Genomic DNA, 23,025 nt, shown 5'->3' on the forward strand with positions numbered 1-23,025 from the left:
TTATGTGTAACACATGTATATTTAAATAATAATTATGAAATGAACATGCAGGTACCCACTGTCCAATCTAAGAAATAAAACATCACTGTATCATTGGAGCATCCTTTGTGCCTTCACTCTTGACTCCTACTCTCCACCCCATGAACAAAAAAAATGCATATTATCCTGCATTTTATGTTAATCATTCTCTTTATTTGGAGTTATAAGTATATACATCTATCTCAAGACAAAATATCATTTAGTTTTTTCTGGTTCCTTTATATACATAAAACTGAGTGTTTGTATTGCATGATTTGCATTTGCCACTCAATGCTGTTTTGAGATTCATCCCCACTAATGCACGCAGTTGTATTTCATTCATCTAAATTTTATGAATAGAGTCTTATTTATTTGCTATATTTCTTATTTCTTACTATAGGCAGACATTAAGACTATTTCCCGATGGGGCTATCCTACAGCATTGCTCCTATGAATGTTTTTGTACATTTGGTTGAAAATATGTATGATTTCACTAAGGTATACCTAGAAATAGGATAGGTAGACTAAGGGCAATATCTGTCTTCAGCTCTCCTGAGTAATGCCAAATGATTTTCCAAAGTGTTGGCAGCAACGTACACTCCCTCCAACAACGTTCTGAAAGCTCCTACGTCTCTACATCCTTACAAACACTTGGTATTGTAAGGTTTTTATATTCTAGACCATCTGGTAAGTGTGAAATGATAGATCATTGAGATTTTAGTTGTTTTTGTCTGTTTTCTAAAGAGGATGAGCATCTTTTAGTGTTTTTTGGACATTACTGTCTTCTTCTTATTGACTTGTAGAGGTTCTTTGCATATCCTTGCTATGGGTCCTTTTATTGGCTATGTGTGTTATAAAAATCTTCTCTTGGTTTTTGTCTTCCCTATCCCTTTATGTTACCTTTGGACAAAGATCAATTCTTAATTTTGCTGTGGTCAAATTTATCGGGTTTTCTTTTTTTTGTATGGGGAGAAGAAACTTTAGTGACTTGATGGTGGTAATCATCTCACAATGTATACCTATATCAAATCATCATGTTGTAGATCTTAAATATATACAATTTCATTTATCAAATATACCTCAACAAAGCTGGAAAAAAAAATAGCAGGAGATGCTGTTGGTGCTTACTGCCCATATACTGAGGCTCACTGCAAAACACTTGCTACTCTACCTGAAGGCTGTGGAAGCAAACTTGGTCTCCACACAGGGTAAGCAAAGAGTGCCAGAGTTAATGTCCCCAAAACATTCTCCAAGCAACGAAAGGAAGTTAATGTATGAATATTCTGGTCTCTTCACCATTGGTTGGGTTAACTCTGAGATATGTTCTAGTAATATTTCTCAAACTACCTCAAATACTGAAACCCTTGTTATTGTTATCATTATTATTATTATTAATTTCCTTAATATTATTTTCAACCCACTGTGGACTGATACTATCATAAAATTTTTAAAAAGAATAGGAAAGTAAAATCAATAAGTAAAAGTGAAATATAAAAACATAGAAAATGCAAGCTCCTCCTTTAAAATACTTAATCTCTTTTTCTGTAATTATCTTGTCAAGGACCTGAAAGAGTTCATGAGTCAGTGCTGGTCTCTGGATTATAGGTGGAATGGCACTGCCCTAAAACCCAGTGATTCCCATGGTAATTTTCTTGATAATGCACATTTTATTGGCTTCCTTCCCTTCCCTGATTCACTTCTCTCTACTTACCAGTGTGTCCTGGACCATCTCCTAAATAAACTACTTGCATTTGAATCCTTATCTCAGGATCAGATAAATGCAAACAAAAATAATAAATCCAAATAAAATATTCTTATTTAAGAAATACTTTCTCTACCCTGAAGTCATAAGAATATTCCCTTAAACTTTCTTCAGTTTTAAAGTCATACCTTTTATAAAATGTCTTCAACTCATCTGTAATTGTGTTTTCACATAAAGCGTGAGGTAGGGATCTAATTTCAACTCTTCCTCTCTATCCTAGCACTACTTAATGAAAACACATTTTTATTTACTTAACTGATCTGCCATATGCTCCCTCTGCCTTCCATCACATTCCCACGTACGTATGGGTCTATTTCTACGTTCTCTCTATTTTTTTCAATTGTTGTATTAGACTATTCCTGTGTCAATATCATGCCTTTTTTATTAATTGAATGATTCTTTAAATTCTATAGTGCTTCACAATTTTTAAAAGTTTAACACACATGATTTCATATAATCCCATAATAGCCCCTTTCTCCCCTTACCCTGATATTGCCCCTCCCCGTTCCCTCTCCCCACTGGTAACCACTAATTTGTTCTCTGTATCTGTGAGCCTGCTTCTTTTTGGTTTCACTCACTAGTTTGTTGTATTTTTTAGATTCCACATATAAGTGATATCATACAGTATTTGTCTTTGTCTGTCTTTCACTTCGCATAATGCCCTCCAAGTCCATCCATGCTGCTGCAAATGGCATTATTTCATTCTTTTTTATGGCTGAATAGTATTCCATTGTGTGTATACACTACATCTTCTTTATCCATTCACCTGTTGGTGGACACTTAGGTTGCTTCCATACCTTGGCAATTGTAAATAATGCTGCTATAACATTGGGGTGCACGTATCTTTTTGAATCAGAAATACCGTGTCTTCTAAATTAACAAAGATTTGTAAGTTTTGTAGCTGGTAGAGCAAGGCCTGCAAATATGCATTTTGTGTTCGAGGCTGTCTTACTATTCTTGTCTTTTCTCCTTGAATATACATTTTAGAACTAGCTTGTAAATTTTCAAAACAAAAGTCTCATTTTTCTTTTGAAGTCGCATGAAATATAGATCAATTGGGAGACCATAAATGTCTTTTTATATTATGGCTTTATAAATTGGGTTTTCTTACTTAGGTCTTCTTTAATGTCCTTCAGTGCTTTATACATTTACATATACTATATATCTTGAAATCTTTTTGTTAGGTTTATTCCTAAAAACCATATATTTTTATTGGTATCATAAATAGTATCTTAAAAAAAACACATACTTTTTAGGTGAATGGAAATGCAATTGATTTTCTAATGTTGAGTTCTTGGTCAAACATGCTATATTCTCCTATTAATTCTAATGAATTGTGTGTAAATTTCTTTGGGTTATCTAATAAATAACCATAGCATCTGCAGTTAATGATAATTTTGTTCTTTTCCAATCTTTTAACTATTTATTTAATTTTCTTGTCTTCTACCAAAGCCACCAATACAATATTTAGTGGAGATAATGATAAGCATCTGTGTGCTTTCCAACTTTAAAGGAAATGATTTTATTATTTCATCCTTGGGTGTGGTGTCTGTAAGTTTCTTATAGTTACCCTTTATCATGGTAAGAAGGTCTTTTTTATTCCTGGTATACAAGGATATTTTCTTTTTAAGTCATGGTGAGCTTTAACTGAAGCCTTTTCTGTACCTACTGTAGTAATGATATGTTTTTGCCCTCTCTTACTTTGCTGAAGTAGTGAATTGCAGTATTTGTTAATGTTGAACAAATATTAATTTCCTAAAATAAACCATTTTTTTCCCTAGTTGTATACAGTGCTGGATTCTTTGTTAATATTTTGTTTGGGGGATTTGCATCTAATTGTCCTTTTTCTCATAATAAGCTTGTCTGGTTTTGATATTAAGGATAAATTGGTATCCTAAAATGAGGAGAGGAGTGTTCCTTCTTCTTCTTCTCTCTAAAAGTATCGATGCAAGACTGGGATTGCCAGTGCCTTGAGTATTTGTCTGATTGCACCTGTAAGACCATCTAGGACTGGTGTGTTTTTGTTGGGAAAAGTTTAAACTACTGATTCTATTTCTCTATTTGAGAATTATATACATTTTCCCCCTTTAGTCAAGTTTTTACATTTATATTTTGCTAGGAATTTTTTCATAGCCCATAAACGTCAAATTTACTGGTCTAAAAGGATATTTAATATCCACATTTTATCTTTTTTACTGTGAAAAGAACCAGTATACAAGCATATAAAACAAATACACATCTCATTAATTTATCAACAGACAACTTCATACCCGCAAAAGGTAAGGGCTCTCTTAACTTCCTAATAATCATGACCTTGGTTTTCATTATAGTTTTTCTTCCTTAAACACACATCCCTAAGCACTATGGGGTTCATTATTAAATAAAAATAATAAATATAATAAACAGTGCTAAACTCTTTTACAAAGCCCAGTCTGGGAGAACTAACCTCTTTCTTTACATCACTAATTTCCATTCCATGAACATGTTCTAACCCAGCATTTATTTATACATTCTGTTAAGAATGTGGATTTTACTGTGTTTTTAAATCTTGTTTCTTGCTGTAATTCTTAAGGGACATTTGCTTTGCATTAAAAGACTGTTCCTCTTTAATAAGAATGAAAGCATTTTCCCATCTGTCCAGTAACCTTTCTTTATGCAACCTTACAAGAGCTGGAACAGGCCAGTCTAGTTTGGTGGGCTGAGATACGTTCTGCTAGTGATTATATGAGCCCGTTTTAAATATTTTTAACCCAGAGGGAAAGGGAAAATTTAGATATGCCCGTCATTACTTGGCCAGATAAGGGGTCCGCTTGCTTGGAGGTGAGGGTTGGCGGGGGAAGGTTAGGGAAAAGAAATGACCACACAACAGGAAGCTTCTTTTCAAAAAGAGGACTTACTTTGGTTTTTGAAGGAGCAGCCTGAAGTTACCTGGAGCACTCCCCCTACCTTTAACTGGAATGTCTCATCCCAAAGATACTCTTTCCTCAAATCCCTCTGCTTTCCTGATTTACCACATTGCAGGCTTGGACCAAGGGCTCTCATCCTCTGCTCTGTGGACTGGCACATAAAGATGCCTCAACATTAAGATCTCCTGAACCCCTGACCCCCCCCCCCCACTCCTATCAGCTCCATAGCCCACCCTCGCCTTTAGCTTTGGGCAGAGTTTGAGGGTACTTATGCAACTGGGCTTAGAAGTTCCTTCTTCTTGTGCCCCAAGGGACTGGGTGGCAGTGGAGGGGGTGGTTTCTTTTGGTGAAATCACAGCTCCGTCATCTTTTCTCCATGTAGGTCCCCCTCCCCCAACACTGCTCTGCATTAATTCCTCAGGGCAGAATGAAAGGCATTTTTCTATTCCTTTGGGAAGGTAGTTTAAGAAGAACGATCAGATGACCATCTTGAGTCAAAACTCTCATTTTCATCATGCAGACCTATAACGTAGTACTAACTCCATGGACTGAGCCAGACTGCCTGGGTTTACGTCCCATTCTCACCACTTATTTGTTGTACAACCTGAGGCAAGTCGCTTAACCTCTCTGTGACTCAGTTTCCTTACTTTAAAATGAGGATTAAAATAGTACCTCCTTCATAGCTATTGTGGTGATTCACACTCTGTGTTTGCTCCTCCCCCTGGTCCCATCACATTCTCTGAGAACTGCTCTAGTGCAGCCTGGAGATCACCAATTTGATTCTTCTGCAGAATCAGAATTGTTACTATTTCCTTTGGTGTCCTTCCATCTATCTAGAGTCTCTGAATAGTGTCGTACTGCTAATCATAGAAGTCGTATCTTCTCGTAGCTTTACTGAGCACATTTAACAGCTTTCTAAAATTTTCCTCTGATTTCTATGGTAAATTATTTAAAAATCTATTTTGTCTTTGAGGAGATTCTCATGATTCATTCATTCAATAATATCTTTATCACATGTCTACTATCTACCTGGCACTGTTCTAAGTGGTGGGAAGTACCAGTAAACAAAAACAGAAACAAACCATCATTGTCTCCTTGGTATACATGCAAGTGGGAGAAGAGAGATAATTAAATGTAGAGTGAAATAGGCAGCATGTCAAATGATAAATCCTAGGGAGATACACAGAGCAGGGAAGAGGGACAAGGAGTCTGGTGTTAGAGAAGTCCAGTTTATAATAGAAAGGTTGAGGAAGAGTCACCTGAAAGGTGACATTTGAGCGAAGACATGAAGGAGGTGAAGAAACCAGCCCTGTTTTTTTGTGGGAAGATTGTTCTAGTCAGAAGGAATGGCAAGTGCAAATGTCCTGAAGCAGGGACACACCTGGCACATTTGAGGAGAACAGTGACTGGATTTATGTAGTAAGGCAGACATAGAAGAAGATGAGGTCAGAGAGGCAACCAGAAAAGTGGTAGTATTAAAACCAGGCAGGGGGCTTCCCTGGTGGCGCAGTGGTTGAGAGTCTGCCTGCCGATGCAGGGGACGTGGGTTCGTGCCCCGGTCTGGGAGGATCCCACATGCCGTGGAGCGGCTGGGCCCGTGAGCCATGGCCACTGAGCCTGCGCGTCCGGAGCCTGTGCTCCACAACGGGAGAGGCCACAACAGTGAGAGGCCCGCGTACCGCAAACGAAACAAAACAAAACAACAAAAAAACAGGCAGGACCCTGTGGGGCTCATGGGCACAGAAGCCTTTCTGTGCCCCCTGTTCCTTGTTTGTAGGGAACAGAGTCTAGCCTCCCTGACCTGCCCTGAGTTCGAAAGGGCAGCTTCAAATCAGGGAAGGGAGAGGATGCAGACAGAGACAAGGGAGGAGCAGCCCAGAAACAACAGTGCAGCCTTGGGGCAGGGTCCTGGTTCTGCCTCAAGGGATGCACGGAACAATATCTTTGAGCTCTTTACGAACTAAAACCCCCAACACATGTAAGATGTTAGCATTCTTCATTCCAAAGAAGATCACAGTTTGATAACCTCATCAAGAGACCACCTGAGGCCAAATTAAAGGAACCAGGAAGGCTCTTTAGGAGGAGACTACCTGAAATCAGATTAAAGGAGTGCAGGCCCTGCAGACACCCTAATGTTATCAGCAACTCCACCCTTGAACTACTGCTATAAAACTCCTCACCAAATCCTCCTGGATTGGGGGACACAGATTTTGGAGGGCATGAGCCCGCTGTGTTCCCCTTTGCCTGGCAAAGCAGTAAAGCTAGTAAAGCTAGTCTTTTCTACTTCACCCAAAACTTTGAGATTTGATTTGGCACCAGTGCACAGAGGCCAAGTTTTCCGCACCACTGTGGTCACATAGGACCTCGTGAGCCATCCTAAGGACTTGTGCTTTTAATTTCAGTAACACGAGAAACCACTGGAAGGTTATGCACAGAGGGGTGATGTTGTGATTTGCCTCATGGTTTAATAAGATCCTTCTGGCCGCTGTGTTGAGAAAACAGAGTAGGGGCCAGGGCTAAAGCTGAAAGGCCATTGTGGAGGCCACTCTAATAATACAGGTTGGAGACTGCAGTGGCTTGGACCAAAGAGCTAGCAGTAGAGGCTGTAAAAAATGATCAAGGTCTTGCTATGTATTGAAGGACGAGTCAAGAGAATGTGCTTATGGATGGGATGTGGGGAGTGAACAGGGATGCTTTGCACTAAGCAAGGGGGCACCAATCATAGAGAATAGATGTGTTCCCTGGAGTTTCCCTGGAGTTTGCAATCCAGGGCTTTAAATGTGACAAAAGTGAGGAATCAAGGTTTCTGACTTGAGCCATTGATAAAATGGAGTTGTCATTAACTGAGGTGGAGAAGAGCATGAGGAGAATGCGTATGAGTTGGGTGGTGGCTGAAGGATGATCAGGCCAGCTGTGGACGTGTTTAACTCCAGTGGCTGATTAGCAATGCAGGTGGATAGGTCTAACAGGATAAATGACTGGATAATTTGGATAAATGACTCCGGGGGGCAGGCGAGAGGTCTGGCTTGGAGACGTCAACTGGAGAAATCATTAGCATAGGGATAGATTCTAAAGCCAAAGGATTGGAGGAAATAATTAGAGGAATGAGTGCGGATCAAGGGTCAACAAGCTATGGCCACTGCCAAATGCAACCAGCTGCTTGTTCTGTAAATAAAATTCTACTGGAACACTGCCACACCCATTCATTTCTACGGTCAGAGTAAGATGTTTGCAATTGGGATTACAGAGGTATTATAGGTAATTTTAAGATGGTCCCCTGCCCATAACTAACAGAAATCTTGCATAGATCACTGGTTTGGTTTTTCCAAGTCACACACCTTCAGTTAAAAAGCAGTCTGCCGATTCTGGTACTGGCCACACACCACTTAATATAGTTCTTGGCAGAGAGGAAATTAAATGCGTTATGTATAGACTTTCAAGTAGGACACCGTATAGAAACTGGTGGGATGACCATCCCCATTTTACAGATGGGGGCACGAAAATGTACAGAATGCAAGTAATTTAATCAAGGTTACACAACAAAGTAGTGAATGGAGCCTAGATATAGCCCAGATCCCTCTGACTCCAAAGTGTTTTCTGAATCACCCCTTTCTTCCATCACCTGGTAGACATGTGGGTTTAGAAAAGCTGAAAGACAGTCACACTAAAGTCACCTACTAGTGGAAAAATCAGCACATCTCGGCCCCAGGCTGAGGCTCTTTTGACCACATCACACTACCACTCCACAAGTCAAGAAGTCCTTTTCCATGAAGCCAACTTACAGTCGACCCTCGGTGTCCGCAGGAATTGGATCCAGTATAACAAAATAACAAAATCCACTGAAGCTCAATTCTTTATATAAAACGGCGCAGTGCAGTTGACCTTCCACACTGGGGGTTCCTCGTGGGAGGATTTAACCAACCGTGCATTGATTTCGAAATCAATATGCAGATACGGAACCCACAGACATGGAACCCATGGATACAGAGGGCTAACTGTACTTTATTTTGATTCAACTAGGTCTTTTTCTTCCCCGTCTTACTCACTGTGAAAAGACTTCTTGAGGAGAGATTCCTGTTTTGTCTAATCTTCTAAGTTGCTTTACCCTTCTTTTTTTCTTCATAATTCTTTAGTGGATCCATGTATTCCCTCCCCACAATTTCATTTCTTTTTCTATCTAACAGCACGGAACTTTCCATCCCTTTGACAGAGTTCTACAACAAAGGTTAATTACTTTATAATTTCATTCTCTTTAAAAAAAAAAAAAAGCACACTAAAATTGCTAATTTTAACTGTGCTTCTTGTCAGTAGGTTCATGTAAATTCACTGTAATTAAAACAGATGTTTTCTTGTGCCTAACACTCAGGTGGTAATTTAAGGGAAATTTTCATTTCAACATAAAGGAGGACAGAGTGTTATCGAGGGAAGTTTTCTCCTCTCTTCTCCTGTCTTATCCTTTCCTCTTCTTTCTTCCCCTCCATTTTTGTATCTGAAAAGTGGGGCTAACGGTGAGCTTTGAGGGTAGTTGTGAGAAGTAACAAGTCAGTTTTTGTGAAAGCACAGAGCCCTGCACAGCCAGCACAAGTTTTCCTTCCTATCATCCTGTCTAGGTTTTTTTTTTGTTTTAATTTATTTATTTTTTTGCCTCTCCATTCCAGGTGCCATATCTGTTGGTTAGTTGGCTGTTGTTCATTATAGAGGCTCAGAACTAACTTAAAAGTTGAAATAATTTTTTTTTTTTTTTTTTTTTGCGGTACGCGGGCCTCTCACTGCCGTGGCCTCTCCCGTTGCGGAGCGCAGGCTCCGGACGCGGAGGCTCAGCGGCCATGGCTCATGGGCTCACGGGCTCACGGGCTCACGGGCTCACGGGCTCAGCCACTCCGCGGCATGTGGGATCTTCCCAGACTGGGTCACGAACCCGTGTCCCCTGCATCGGCAGGCGGACCCTCAACCACTGCGCCACCAGGGAAGCCCTAAAAGTTGAAATAATTTGAAAATGGTTCAGAGGAGTCTGTCTTATAGAGACAAGATAGATTTAAACAATTTCAATCCACCTTGTAATGTCCAGTCTTGCTGGAGGAAAGATAATTTTTTTCTGGGTAAATTTTTATATCTTAAGGTGTCCAACATACCTTTTTAATGGAACCATACAGTGGTGTATTAGTAAATGTTTCACAGCCAGCTCTCCAGGAAAACAAAACAAAATAAAAAATATGTTTCCTGATTTCCATGGTATAAATATCTCCACCGTGGTTGATTTTAAGCAGTGAATGTGATATCACTGGGTTCAGAGGTTAGAAGAGAGGCTAATGATTAGCTCTATCAAGCCAGTATCAGCTGGTTTTGAGTGTAAATAAAATATATTATACACGTCTTTACCTTCTTAGCATATATAAGCAGGGCCCCGTGATATAATGAAAGAGGCCTGGGTTTCGATATTAGCTATTCATTCATTTAACAAATAGTTAATGAGCATCTACTAGGTGCCAGGCAGACAATAAACACACACACACACACACACACACACACACACACACACACACACACACAGAGTATTTCAGGTAATGATAAGTACTACAGAAAAGGATAAAACAGAGAGAGTGTTTAGGGAGATACTGGCCAGGAATAGGATTGTATCTTAGATAGGGTTGGGGGAAAAGCACAGATAAGATTTTGGGATCTACTTATTGGCTCTGCCATTTGTTACTTAAGTAGCCTTAGACAGGTTCCTTAAACTACCTGAGCCTCAGATTTCTCTTCCACCCAGTATCAGTAGCATCTACATCACAGTATTTGGCAACTGACTGTATGAATGAAGAATATCAGCTCAACACCTCGCTCATAATGGACATTCAAAACCTGTAACTGCACTTCTCCTTATCCTTTATGATAGCTCAAGGTCAGCTCTGCGAAGATGAACAATGTACTGAGCCCTAATTAAATGATGGCTCGGCACTTACTAAGATGTGTATAGCTTTTTATCCTTAACTAAATGACTATGGATTTCACCAGTTATTGCCTTGTTGTTATCGCTTTTTATACTTTTCTTCTCACTGTCCTTTTTTCCAGATTTTATGTGCTGCATCTTGTTACTGTACAAGTACACATCCCTAGCAACACGCAGCCTCTTGTTACTGCATCTTGTTACTGTACAAGTACACATCCCTAGCAACACGCAGCCTCTTGTTACTGCATCTTATCACTGTCCAAGTACACGTCCCTAGCAACATGTAGTCTCCTTCTAGCTTCATGTGACCTGAGAAACCAGATAATTAACCTTGTGAGAAATGCACATAAAATACAAGCGCTCATTCCTAAAATATCATTCTTCTCTATGATGAAAGTACACGTCTTATACTAAATGCAATAATATATGTATTATATGTGATTAAGGATATATTAAATGTGATTAAGCATATTATGTTAATATATTATATACTATATGATTAATAATCAATTAAATTTTTATATAATTATTATAAATTATATGGGAATCTACATTCCTTATTGCAAAATAAGAAAAATGATAGTTTGCTTTTTCATGTTTGGTGTTAAGACTAAACAAATCTACATTGCTGATGAAAATATAAAATAATAAGGACCTCTATGGAGGAGTATCTGTCATCGTCTAACAAAAATGCATATGCATTTACGCACTGACTCCAGTAATCCAACTTTCAGGAACTTCTCATGAAAATACATCTCCACAGTACCAAACAACATATGTACAATACTGGATACAGTATTATTTGTCATAGCAAAAAATGGGAACAACCAAGTGTCCACAGGACCCTACTTGAATTAACCATGGTATATCCACATAACGAGGTCCCACACAGCTATAAAAAAGAATGACACAAATCTGTACAAACCGACATGGACTGATTTCAAGGATATATTAAGTGAACAAAAACACAAGATGCAGAGTATACCTACTATGCTCTCTTTTACATAAAAATAAGAGAAATAAAGATAATTTTTACTTTTTTGCAAAATGAATTATAGGAAAGATGTATCTGAAATAAATACAAATGGTTACCTTCCAGGTGCAGGTAAGAACAGTGTGAAAGAGAGATGCTGGCAATTCTCTGAGTGTACCTTTTTATACAGTTTTGACTTTTGAACCAAGAAACTGTTTTGATGTTAGAAACAATGACATTGAACAAAAAAAGATGGGGGGAAGGCAGACCTTAAAATTGAAATAAATGAACCTAGTAGGGTATCAAATTGATAATATAACCATCCAGAGAAAAGAATGAACTTTTGGATATGGTATCTACTCAAGGAGAGAAAAACTAAAAAGAAAATCTTTAACCTAATTTAGTAGTTTTCTTGTTTGTTAGGAGGACTGGTATTGTAATTCTCAGACTACTTTGTGTGTATTGCAGCATGGAGCAAATGAAAAAAATATGTGAATGTTGGGGTTTTCACTGTGGGAGGAGGGAGATAGATATATATGGATTGAGGGCAAGTGCAGAAGAATCCTGAGGTGTTGGATTTGAATTAGTGTGAGTTCATGATTTAAAACAGATAAAGTTATATTCCCCAGCTCTACCTTCTTGAAGAACCTAGAGGCAGTAACACCCCATTGAGCACAACTAAGATGCACCTCTGAAAACAACCAGAAATCCTCAGATAAGTGGTTAACTCCAGGTCTGGGGCAGAGACATTACAAGGAGAGTCTGGAATATTCTGTCGCACTAGAAGCAAGGAAGACTAACGAGAGCATGTCCAAAGGACCTAGGAGCCAATCTGAAGGGACTCCCACTAGCCATATTTAAGACAGTTTGAGCATTGAAAAGAATAATGATAGTAATGGATTTTAATACACTGAGGAAGAAAAAATGACCCACGAGTCAATAGGGAAAGAAAATGGGGAGGGGGATGAGGAGAGAAAAGCTCTTTTATAAAGAACAATGCAAATTAATACATGTAGAGGGAATGCTAGATTTAGAGCACTCTTTTGTAAATATCAGCATAATAACTGATTCAGGAGAGGATTATCAAGGAGTGTTAAAACCACTGGGTCAAAAGTTCTTGGGGAGACCCGGAATTGCCAAAGCAATCTTGAGGAAAAAGAACAAAGCAGGAGGCATAACCCTCCCAGACTTCAGACAGTACTACAAAGCTTCAGTAATCAAAACAGTGTGGTACTGGCACAAAAACAGACATACGGATCAATGGAACAGAATAGAGAGCCCAGAAATAAACCCATGCACTTACGGTCAATTAATCTTCGACACAGGAGGCGAGAATATTAAGTGGGAAAAAGTATCTTCAGCAAGTAGTGTTGGGAAAGTTGGACAGCTGCACGTAAATCAATGAAGTTAGAACACACCCTCACACCAAAAATTAACTCAAAATGGCTTAAAGACTTAAACGTAAGATATGACACCATAAAACTCCTAGAAGAGATAGTAGGCAAAACATTATCTGACATAAATCGTACCAATGTTTTCTTAGGTGAGTCTCCCAAGGCAGTAGAAATAAAAATAAAAACAAACAAACAAAAACAAGTGGGGCCTGGGACTTCCCTGGTGGTCCAGTGGTTAAGACTTCACCTTCCAACGCAGGGGGTACGGTTTTGATCCCTTGTCAGGGAGCTAAGATCCCACATTCCTCGTGGCCAAAACCCAAAAAAAACCAGAAAAAAAAACCAGAAGCAATACTGTAACAAATTCAATAGACTTTAAAAATAGTCCACATCAAAAAACTCTTAAAAAAACAAACAAAAAAACAAATGGGACCTAATCAAGCTTACAGGCTTTTGCACAGCAAAGGAAACATAAACAAAATGAAAAGACAATCCATAGAATGGGAGAAAATATTTGCAAATGATGTGACCAGCAAGGGCTTAATTTTTAAAATATACAAACAGCTCATACAACTCAACAACAAAAAAAGCAAACAACCCAATCAAAAAATGGGCAGAAGACTTAAATAGACATTTCTCCAAAGAAGACATACAGATGGCCAAGAGGCACATGAAAAGATGCTCAACATCACTAATTATTGGAGAAATGCAAATCAAAACTACCATGAGGTACCACCTCGCTCTAGTCAGAATGGCTGTCACTAAAAAATTTACAAATAACAAATGCTGGAGAGGGTGTGGAGAAAAGGGAACCCTCTCACACTGTTGGTGGGAATGTAAATTGGTGCAGCCACTATGGAAAACAGTATGGAGGTTCCTCAAAAAACTAAAAAGAGAGTTGCCATATGACCCAGCAATCCCACTCCTGGGCATATATCCAGACAAAACTCTAATGCGAAAAGATACATGCACTCCAATGTTCATAGCAGCACTATTTACAATAGTCAAGATATGGAAACAACCTAAATGTCCATTGACAGACAAATGGATAAAGAAGATGTGATACACACACACACACACACAAATGGAATATTACTCAGCTACCAAAAAGGATGAAATAATGCCATCTGCTACAACATGGATGGACCTAGAGATTATCATACTAAGCAAAGTAAGTCAGAAAGAGAAAGACAAATACCATATGACATCACTTATATGTGGAATCTAAAATATGAGACAAATCAACATATCTATGAAACAAAAACAGACTCACAGATATAGAGAATAGACTTGTGGTTGCCAAGGGGGAAAGGGGGTAGAGGAGAGAAAGACTGGTAGTTTGAGATTAGCCGAGGCAAACTGTTATATACAGGATGGATAAACAAGGTCCTACTGTATGGCACAGGGAACTACTGTTATATTCAATATCCTGTGACAAACCATAATGGAAACAAATATGAAAAAGAATATATATATATGTAAAACTGAGTCACTTTGCTGTACAGAAGAAATGAACACAACATTGTAAATCAACTATACTTCAATAAAATTTAAAAAAAAGTTCTTGGGGAATAGGATCCTCAAGGATCTCAAAGCATCACTGCACAAGTGAGCTAATTTACGAAGAGACAAGGTGCTGCATTTACTGTGGAGGGACTGGATGGTCCCCATCTTATCTAAGGGACCAATGCAGCAACATCAGTACAGGGGGCTCCCTGACATTATGTACCTCTTGACATGATACAGTGAGAAATATACAACACCAACCCGTATAGCATTTTTGCCAAACATGTCTCATATTCTGGTTTGTCACATAAAATCTGATGAGCATGATTCCAGTTTCTATATACACCGTCCTCTTTAATGAGCACAACAACCTGTAAGGTAGGTACTATTACTATCTCCTTTTTATAGATGAGAAACCGAGGCACTGAGAGGTTAAGCAACTTGCTCCAGGCGTATCTGGCTCCAGACTCTGCCTTCTCAAAGAGGGCATTATTCTACCTGCTGGAGGAAGGGGCTGTACATTTTTGAAACAATGGAGCCAGATCTTGGGAAACTCCTGGATCAAAAGCTAAATCCAGGGCCACATGTCCTGGGCTGCAAAATGAAGCCAAGATGAGATGTCTGACCCTCTCTGTTGGAGGATGGATGGCAACAGGCTCATAGGAAACAGGGCACTCAGAACTTCTGCAGAAGCTGGTCTTGGGGAGAGCTGTACCCACAGAAGACTGAGGTTCATTACAAGATAGGAAGATGGGGGAACAAGGTGACAGAGGCTGAGTCCCCACTGCTACTGCTACCTAGAGGCACAGTCTACAGGGGCTGCGAACAGAGTGGCTGTGAGGATGAATTTAAAGGGGATCAGGAAGGGTTTGTCGTGAAGGCAGCTTTGATAAAACTTCCAGGTCTAGGATGGGACGGGGTGATATGAGAATTGGGAGACAAGGTGAGAGGCTGGAGCTCCTTCCTCTATCTCCTTGTGGGACTCTGCAGCTGAGGGTGTGGGTCTGGATCCCACCAGGGACCATCACTCAGGTCAATTAATCTTCGACTTGCTTATATGAAATAAGAGTACTAGACAGGACCGCCATGGAAGAGGCTCTGCTTTGAGTCAAGTGTGAGGATTTGTCTCATGTAGTAACAATGACAGAGTTCTGCCCGGATCCCTTCTAATCACTTTATGCCATTTTTGTGCCCTTCGGTGTTTTGTGTGCATGTGTAGACAGCCAAAAGTTCCTGAGAATTTACTTCCCAATCCTCCATCCCCATTCCAGACCTAACCATTGGCTGGCAGCCGTGATCTGGAACGACAGTGATACATAACCTGCCCTATAGAGTTCTCCTGCAGGCCCAGGTCACAGCCCCCTGGATTTGGCCTGAAGCTGTACCTGGGCTTCCTCCCCTTCACTGTCCCGCTTCCCCCACTCCCTCCCCAGTCTCCCCTGGGAAACCTTCCTTAATCGATCATTTGCAGATCAATCCACATGAGTCTGACGCCAGGAAACTAACTAAAGACACCCCCTCGAGGCCAGAAGCAGTCTGGCTGGAAGGAAAACTGAAATATGGTCACAGAGAAGTGTTTCTTAGATAAGTCCTAGAACCAGCAAGTCCTGTCCTACCATAAATAACATAACCACACCGTGGCGGAGTTACATGCAAAATACAGCAGGGGTCTGAGAAGAACACCCAAGTTGGCCTGGGGCACTCAGGGAAAGCTTCTGGAGGAAGTAGCACGTGAGCAAAGACTTGAAAGATTATAAATAGAATTCGTCCCACAAACGTGGAGGAGAGGTCATTCTGAGCAGGAGAAACAGAGCAGCATGGGCAAGGAGACAAGGACGGGAAAAAGAGATGTGTTCTAGGAAGTACACGCGGCTCTCTCTTCCTGGAGTCTTAAGAGGCATGCTGGAAGATAAACTGCAGAAGGCAAACTCATCGGAACTTGTGGGCGTGGAGCTGCGGGATGGGGAGGGAGAGAGGGAGGCACCCAGGCTGACTTCAGGTGTTTACCTTGACTTAGTAGATGCAGTTCATTGACGTGAGGAACACAGGGAGAGAAGTCCGTATAGAAGAGGAGACAGTTCGTTTCTGGGTACCTTTTTTTTTTTTTTTTTTTTTTTTGAGGTACGCGGGCCTCTCACTGTTGTGGCCTTTCCCATTGTGGAGCACAGGCTCCGGACGTGCAGGCTCAGCGGCCATGGCTCACGGGCCCAGCCGCTCCGCGGCATGTGGGATCTTCCCAGACCGGGGCACGTACCCGCGTCCCCTGCATTGGCAGGCGGACTCTCAACCACTGCGCCACCAGGGAAGCCCTGTTTCTGCGTACTTTTGAAGATGCCTGTAGGACAGTCAGGTGAATATGCGGTTCTGGGTGCATTCAGTGTGTGTGCCAAGTTCTTTAAGTGTATTTTCTGATCCTTATTCTTACAGAATCCAGAGCCGTCTGATTCCCAAACTCAACATGCTTCAACAGTACTATCAATACACAGCTTCTCTTTCGGGAGGCATCAGTGTGGTTAAACGCTGGTGTAGCAGGTGGTATAAAGTGAGAAGAGAGATGGGGACGTAGAAAGGCCAAACTTGAGCGTGTGTCTGCGACAGAGTTGCCACTGTCTAGGGGGACAGCACCCCTTGGAGTTGTGCACTGCATAGCCTGTGTGGTGCTTTACTGAAGAGCCTAGAAAAGGGGCTGATATACCAACAGAGAGATGAAAGACGCAGGAAACATAAAACTTCCTAAGCGCTAGGCATGGTCCCCCGAGCAGGTCTGGCATTCCCCGTTCCCGAGTGAGCATGCGCACCGCCTCACTCACCATCCTCCTCCGTCTGCACCACCAGCTGCTCACTCTCCATCCGGCCCTCGGGGTTGGACAGCAGCAGCCGCAGCCGGATGGTCATGAAGGGGCGCAGGCCCCGCAGGGTGTAGTGGGAGGAGGTCTGAATGAGCTCTTCGGCCTCGTACTGCTGCTGGTTGAACACGTACTGGTACTGCACCGTGAGGTTGTAGCTGTGGCAGCGGGTCACCGCGTAGCCGAAGGGCTCCCACTGCAGCGTCAGCTGCCGGGCTCGGATGTCCACGATCTCCACATTTTGCGGGCCGTGCACCGGGTCTGCAAGACACACACGCAAGACACAGGGCTCTGAGGAGGCTGTCAGGAAGGTGGGGTGGAGGCCCCGCTAAAACAGGGGAGAACAGCTCTTCAAACTCAGCCCAATCACTCAGCCACTGCCTTCCTGATTTCGTCACCTAGAGTATACTTTAATTAACATTTTCTGTAAATCAAACTCCTTCTTCTTTTTTAAATAAGACATCTAAAAGAAAACACAACTATTTAAAGGGAAAACCTGAATCACCTGCCATAAATAAATGTTTATCATTTAAAACAATGCAAAGTTGTTTTCATCAGGGTACCACCAAAAACCATGTTGGGTACCACTAACAGCACACACAGCACTTTGGGGAAATACTAATTGAGAAGGATGCTGGAGTTCTGATCTACCTCTTTACATTTCATCTGGCCACATCCCCTCCCCTTGAGAAACCAGCCCCGTTTCTTTAGTTCACCACACTGAGGTGCACAGTCTAGAAATCAAATTGCATCCTCAACACACAGCATCCTCAACAGGTCACTGTGACCCATTGACAGTGCCTTGGAATTTCCCTTCCTTTCACTGACAACACAACTCATCCTTTCCTAGCCTCCCACAACAGTCTTCAACCCTTCCTTCTTTCCTCTCCACTTTTTTCCAAACAGGCCCCTCCAGGGGCATCGTTCTAAAAACAGATCTGATCCAGCAATCTCACTCCTGGGCATATATTCAGACAAACTGTAATTCAAAAGGATACATGCACCCCTATGTTCACAGCAGCAGTATTCACAATAGCCAAGACATGGAAACAACCTAAATGTCCATTGACAGAGGGATGGATAAAGAAGATGTAGCATACATATACAATGAAATATTCCTCAGCCATAAAAAAGAAAGCAATAATGCCATTTGCAGCTACATGGATGGACCCAGAGATTATCACATTAAGCAAAGTAAGTCAGAAAGAGAAAGACAAATACCATATGATATCACTTATATGTGGAATCTAAAATATGACACAAATAAACTTACCTATGAAACAGACTCACAGACATAGAGAACAGACTTGTGGTTGCCAAGGAAGAGGGGGTTCCGGGGAGAGAAGGATTGGGAGTTTGGTATTAGCAGATGCACACTATTATACATAGAAACTACAAGGTCCTACTGTGTAGCACAGGGAACTATATTCAATATCTTATAATAAACCATAATGGAAAATAATATGAAAAAGATTATATATATATATATATATATATATATATATATAACTGAATCACTTTGTTGTACACCGGAAACTAATACAACATTGTAAATCAGCTATACTTTAATTTAAAAAAATAACAACAGATCTGATCATGGCTTCTCACCTTAGTGCTGTCTCCCATTCCAGCCCTCCCTACTGATCTTGGTCCCAGACCCCCATATACAACATTGGCTATGTTTATTTTATTATGAATATTCTATTTACACTTTACACAAATTAAATAGATGTGTTTGTGCACAACATATAATAAAAAACAAAACTTTTCTTTTTTTAATCCCCATACGTAAAGCTCATTCTATACGGTTTAGGCACTTGTTACGATAGAAACGTAACTTCTTTTATGGTCGGCATTCCCCATAAGTTCTTCTGTCAGACTCTCTTCGCTGGGAGTAGTTAAGGCACAGGCTAGAGATTCAATCCGTGTACTTCCCGCCCCCCGTCCCGCCCACCATGCTACCTCACTAGCTGTGTGACCTTGGGCAAGGGCACTGCATCTCTGAACCTTCATTTCTTCATCTATAAAGTGGAAATTATTGCGCTAATCTCAGAGGGCCGTTAATGTGTATAAAATGAACTGTAAAGAGAGAGAGAAAATTGTCTCTACCTAGCAGTGGGCGTTCCTCTTAGAGAGAATGGCCCTTCTTGGAGAAATGCTTTAAGAAGCTTGTTTGGAGTAGACGCTGCAGTCCCAGGGCCTTGGGATCGGCTGTGCTTAGCCTTTAGAGGAAGAGAAAAATGAACTCACTGGCTGCTGGGATTGAATAGGAGAGGATGGGGGTGAACAAGATGGTGTATTTTTGGGTGGAGCCCAATGGAACTGTTCTCATGTGACTCCTAGTCTTCAACAGGGTCCTCAAAATACCACAAGATGATTGGCTGTGATTTGATTTCCTGGGGCTTCTGAGATCTGCATGCCTCACTTGGGCCAAATAAGATGTTGCATGGGTACAAAGGGACCAGAGGCAAAGGGGACTTGGAAAATATGTCCATGTGTTTTACTGACACCTTGAAACATGATTTGGGCTTTCTCAGGCTATGGAATTAAGAGGTTCAAGGACATCTCAGTTCAAGTGCAAAAGACAAGACCTCTGGTGGCCCTGTGGATTAGATACACGTGGGTGAAAGTGTTCTGTAGGTTCGAGAACTCGCATTCAAGAAAGGGCAAGACAGTGGCTCTTTATTAAGCAATAACTATGGGCTGGGCAGTTGCGTGCTGAAAACAGCTGTCCGACGTAGGGAACTGAGGCCAACGAAGGGACATGACTTGCCCAGGGCCACACAGCTAAGTCCCCAGCTCTGGACTCCCACGGCACTTTGCACAGCTATCCAGCTCACTCAGCATCCGTCACGCTTTCTAGGAACTGCTTGTTCCTTTATACAGCATTCCTCCCAGGCTGCAAGGGACCATGTGCTGTTTGTCCAGCAACCCCAGCACATGGTACTGAGTCTGCTGATGGGCCAGTTCATGTTGCTTAAACTGAGATGAACAGATGGTGACCTGTTTTTGAGAACTGAGCTTGGACCCCCTTGACTCCATAGTCCCCTATTCTGTACCCTCTAGCACGTCACCGAGTCTTTAAGGTGAACTATCTATTTTTCAATTCAAGCAAGAGAACGTCTTAAGATCCTACATGATGGAAACTAGATTTCAAAATGTATGATGGAGGCATTCATGCTTCCACTATAACCCCCCCAAGCATCAGATGCCACACCCAGCTTCTGCTCCGGTAATTGCCTACAGCAGGTAGAGTCTCAGGTTTACACTCCGGTTGGTACAAACAAGTCAGAAATTGCTGAGAAAGCCTTGTGTGTGCAGTGGAGACTGGTTTGTTGAACTTACATCCCTCGTGTAAATATGCCCAAGCCTAGAGCCTATGGTTTCTGCCTCCAGATAAGACTCCGTCCATATGACCTTCTTGAGTAACAGCCTACAGGCCACTGAGATGGCATACAGTGGGAAGAGAGTGTGGCTTACCTGGGAAGCTGGAAAGTCTTCCTCTGATGGACAAGTAAAGTGGCTTGGCCTCCGGGTTCACCGTCTCTATGCCCTTAGACTTGGCAATGAGGGCCCTGTCCCGAGTCCTGTGAATTGGGGAGCACGCTCCGGCCATCTGCAGACTCTGCCCCGCTCCTGAAGCAGGAGGCAATGGGCCAACGTCTCCACCTGGTCCTTGGGCTCCCCATTCTGGACCAGGCTCCAGACACCTGACAGCCTAGAATTCCCTGTCCCAGTGGCTCCAAACTCATTTCTGGGGCTTGTGTGAACCTCTTCCCTTGGCCTGGCCATCCAAGGTCACACCATATTCCATGTATGTACCCCTAGGCCCAACGGGTGACCAGAGCGTGGCTGTTTGGAGGAGGAGACCTTTGTGGGGAGGGATGGAGTCAGGTGAAAGGAGAAGGAAAGAGGCTGCAGGTCTGTGTGCGTATCTTGTCCCAGACCCATTTGTGTTCTTACATATGTTAGGGACAAGTGTATATGTGTGTGTGTGACTGACTAACTCATATCTTCAGAAGCTTCTTCATTCTGCAGCTGCCTCTGGAAAGGTAGGGTGGGCCTCCTAACTTCTGATCACTGACCACTCCTCTTCTTTCCATGTTAGATCTTACTGAAGTACCATTTTCAACCTAATACCAGAGCCCAACCTGCAACACGTACCTTTCCACCTCCAAATTCCCTCCCTCGTTTTCCACTGCTCACTCTTTGAACCCTACATTCCTAAAGCAGAATGAGTGTGGCATCCTGAATCCTTTTACACCTCCATCTTCCCTCTGCTTGGGCTGCCACTGGCAAATCCCTACTCAATATATTCGAGGCCGGGCTCCAATGCCACCCTTTCTTTGTAACTTTCTCCAAAAGCCTTTCTTGCCCAGGCAGAATGAATCACCACCTGTTTCCTTTACTACTTCTCCCACAGCCCTTATCAAATTGCAGATTGATGTTTGGATCTTTGGTTCATGCTCACCTCCCCTGCTAACCCGTGAGCACCTGGATCTCTTCATTTCTAAAACTGGACATATAGCTGATTAATAAATGAAGAATGAGTAAACACAGAAAGCAGGGGATAACCGAAGACCAAGCCAGAATCAAGGCCTTAACATCCTGCAGGGGAAATGCAGTAAGTGAAGGGGTGAAATCAGGGCTCTCTCTCTACTCCAGCTGTCAAGGTAATCATGTGCTTAAGTTAGAACTCCAGCCTCTTGTTTTATATGGACCCAGCCTCCATTCCTCCTGTCAAAGGCAAGAGCTGTAGAATCTCCTAATGACCTTAATCAAGGCAGAAGACCTTATTTAAAAAAAGGAGCAGCAAAGCAGATTTCCAATTCATGAATTTTCTATGTATTCATCTTTGCATGTGGAGTCGGCTGTAACATACGTACTATTCAAAGTTGAACCTAAATTGAGATAATTTGGGGCATGGGGCTGAAAATGTGGAGGTGGATGGCTTGTATGTAAAATGAATTTTTTATCCATTTGGAGATACGATTTGAGTTCCTTTCAAATTAAACTGCAATGGAGTCCTAGGCAGCTGGAAACATTATTGCCGACATAATTTGATACTGAAGGAGCAGTAATACATTGACAGATAGTTCGATGTGACCATTAATTTGCAATTTCTGCATGGAAATGCTACATGAAGGGAAAAAAGGTAAAAGGAACAAAAATAAAATCCATCTTCTTTCAACATCATCCAAACATACTCTCTTGCTTCCTTTCTTCCATCTCCTCTAATTTATTACAGATGTTTGGTGGACAGGAATTTGTTGAATATTATCACAGACATCCTTATGAAGGTAGGCAAGGGCAGGAATCCAGAGGCTTCACTTAGGGATACTGGTACCCTCACCATCCAAGGTCACTGGGTCCTACCTACCCCGACCACTAGAATCAGGTGACTCTGTTGTCACCCTCTTGCAGCGATGTCATAGAGCAGGTGTGTCATTCACATGTCCGTTGGCTTACCCAATACTGAAAAAATACTCTTGAGCAGCGAGGCATCATGACATGGTAAAAAAGAGTGCTGGATCTGTCATCACCTGGACCTAAAGCAAGTCACTTGTCCCATCTGCGTCTTTGCCTCATTTTTCTCATGTGTACCACGGGGATGGTACTTCTGCCTTTTAGGGCTACGAGGGGAATTAAGGAGATAGTGTCCACCAAGCTCCC

The 23,025-nt window shown here is 41.7% G+C and overlaps 1 protein-coding gene across 1 annotated transcript in view; it reads right to left on the reverse strand.

Moving 5' to 3' along the window:
- PTPRT (protein tyrosine phosphatase receptor type T) overlaps window positions 1-23,025 on the reverse strand; it is a gene marked incomplete at both ends in the record, with an annotated part of 1,082,998 nt that overhangs the window by 395,249 nt on the left and 664,724 nt on the right. The window contains 1 exon segment of the mRNA XM_082857741.1: window positions 17,317-17,613. Coding sequence (XP_082713867.1) covers window positions 17,317-17,613 — 297 coding nt within the window.

This window comes from Leucopleurus acutus (assembly GCF_964270905.1).
Source record: "Leucopleurus acutus genome assembly, chromosome: 16".
NCBI lineage: Eukaryota > Metazoa > Chordata > Mammalia > Artiodactyla > Delphinidae > Leucopleurus > Leucopleurus acutus.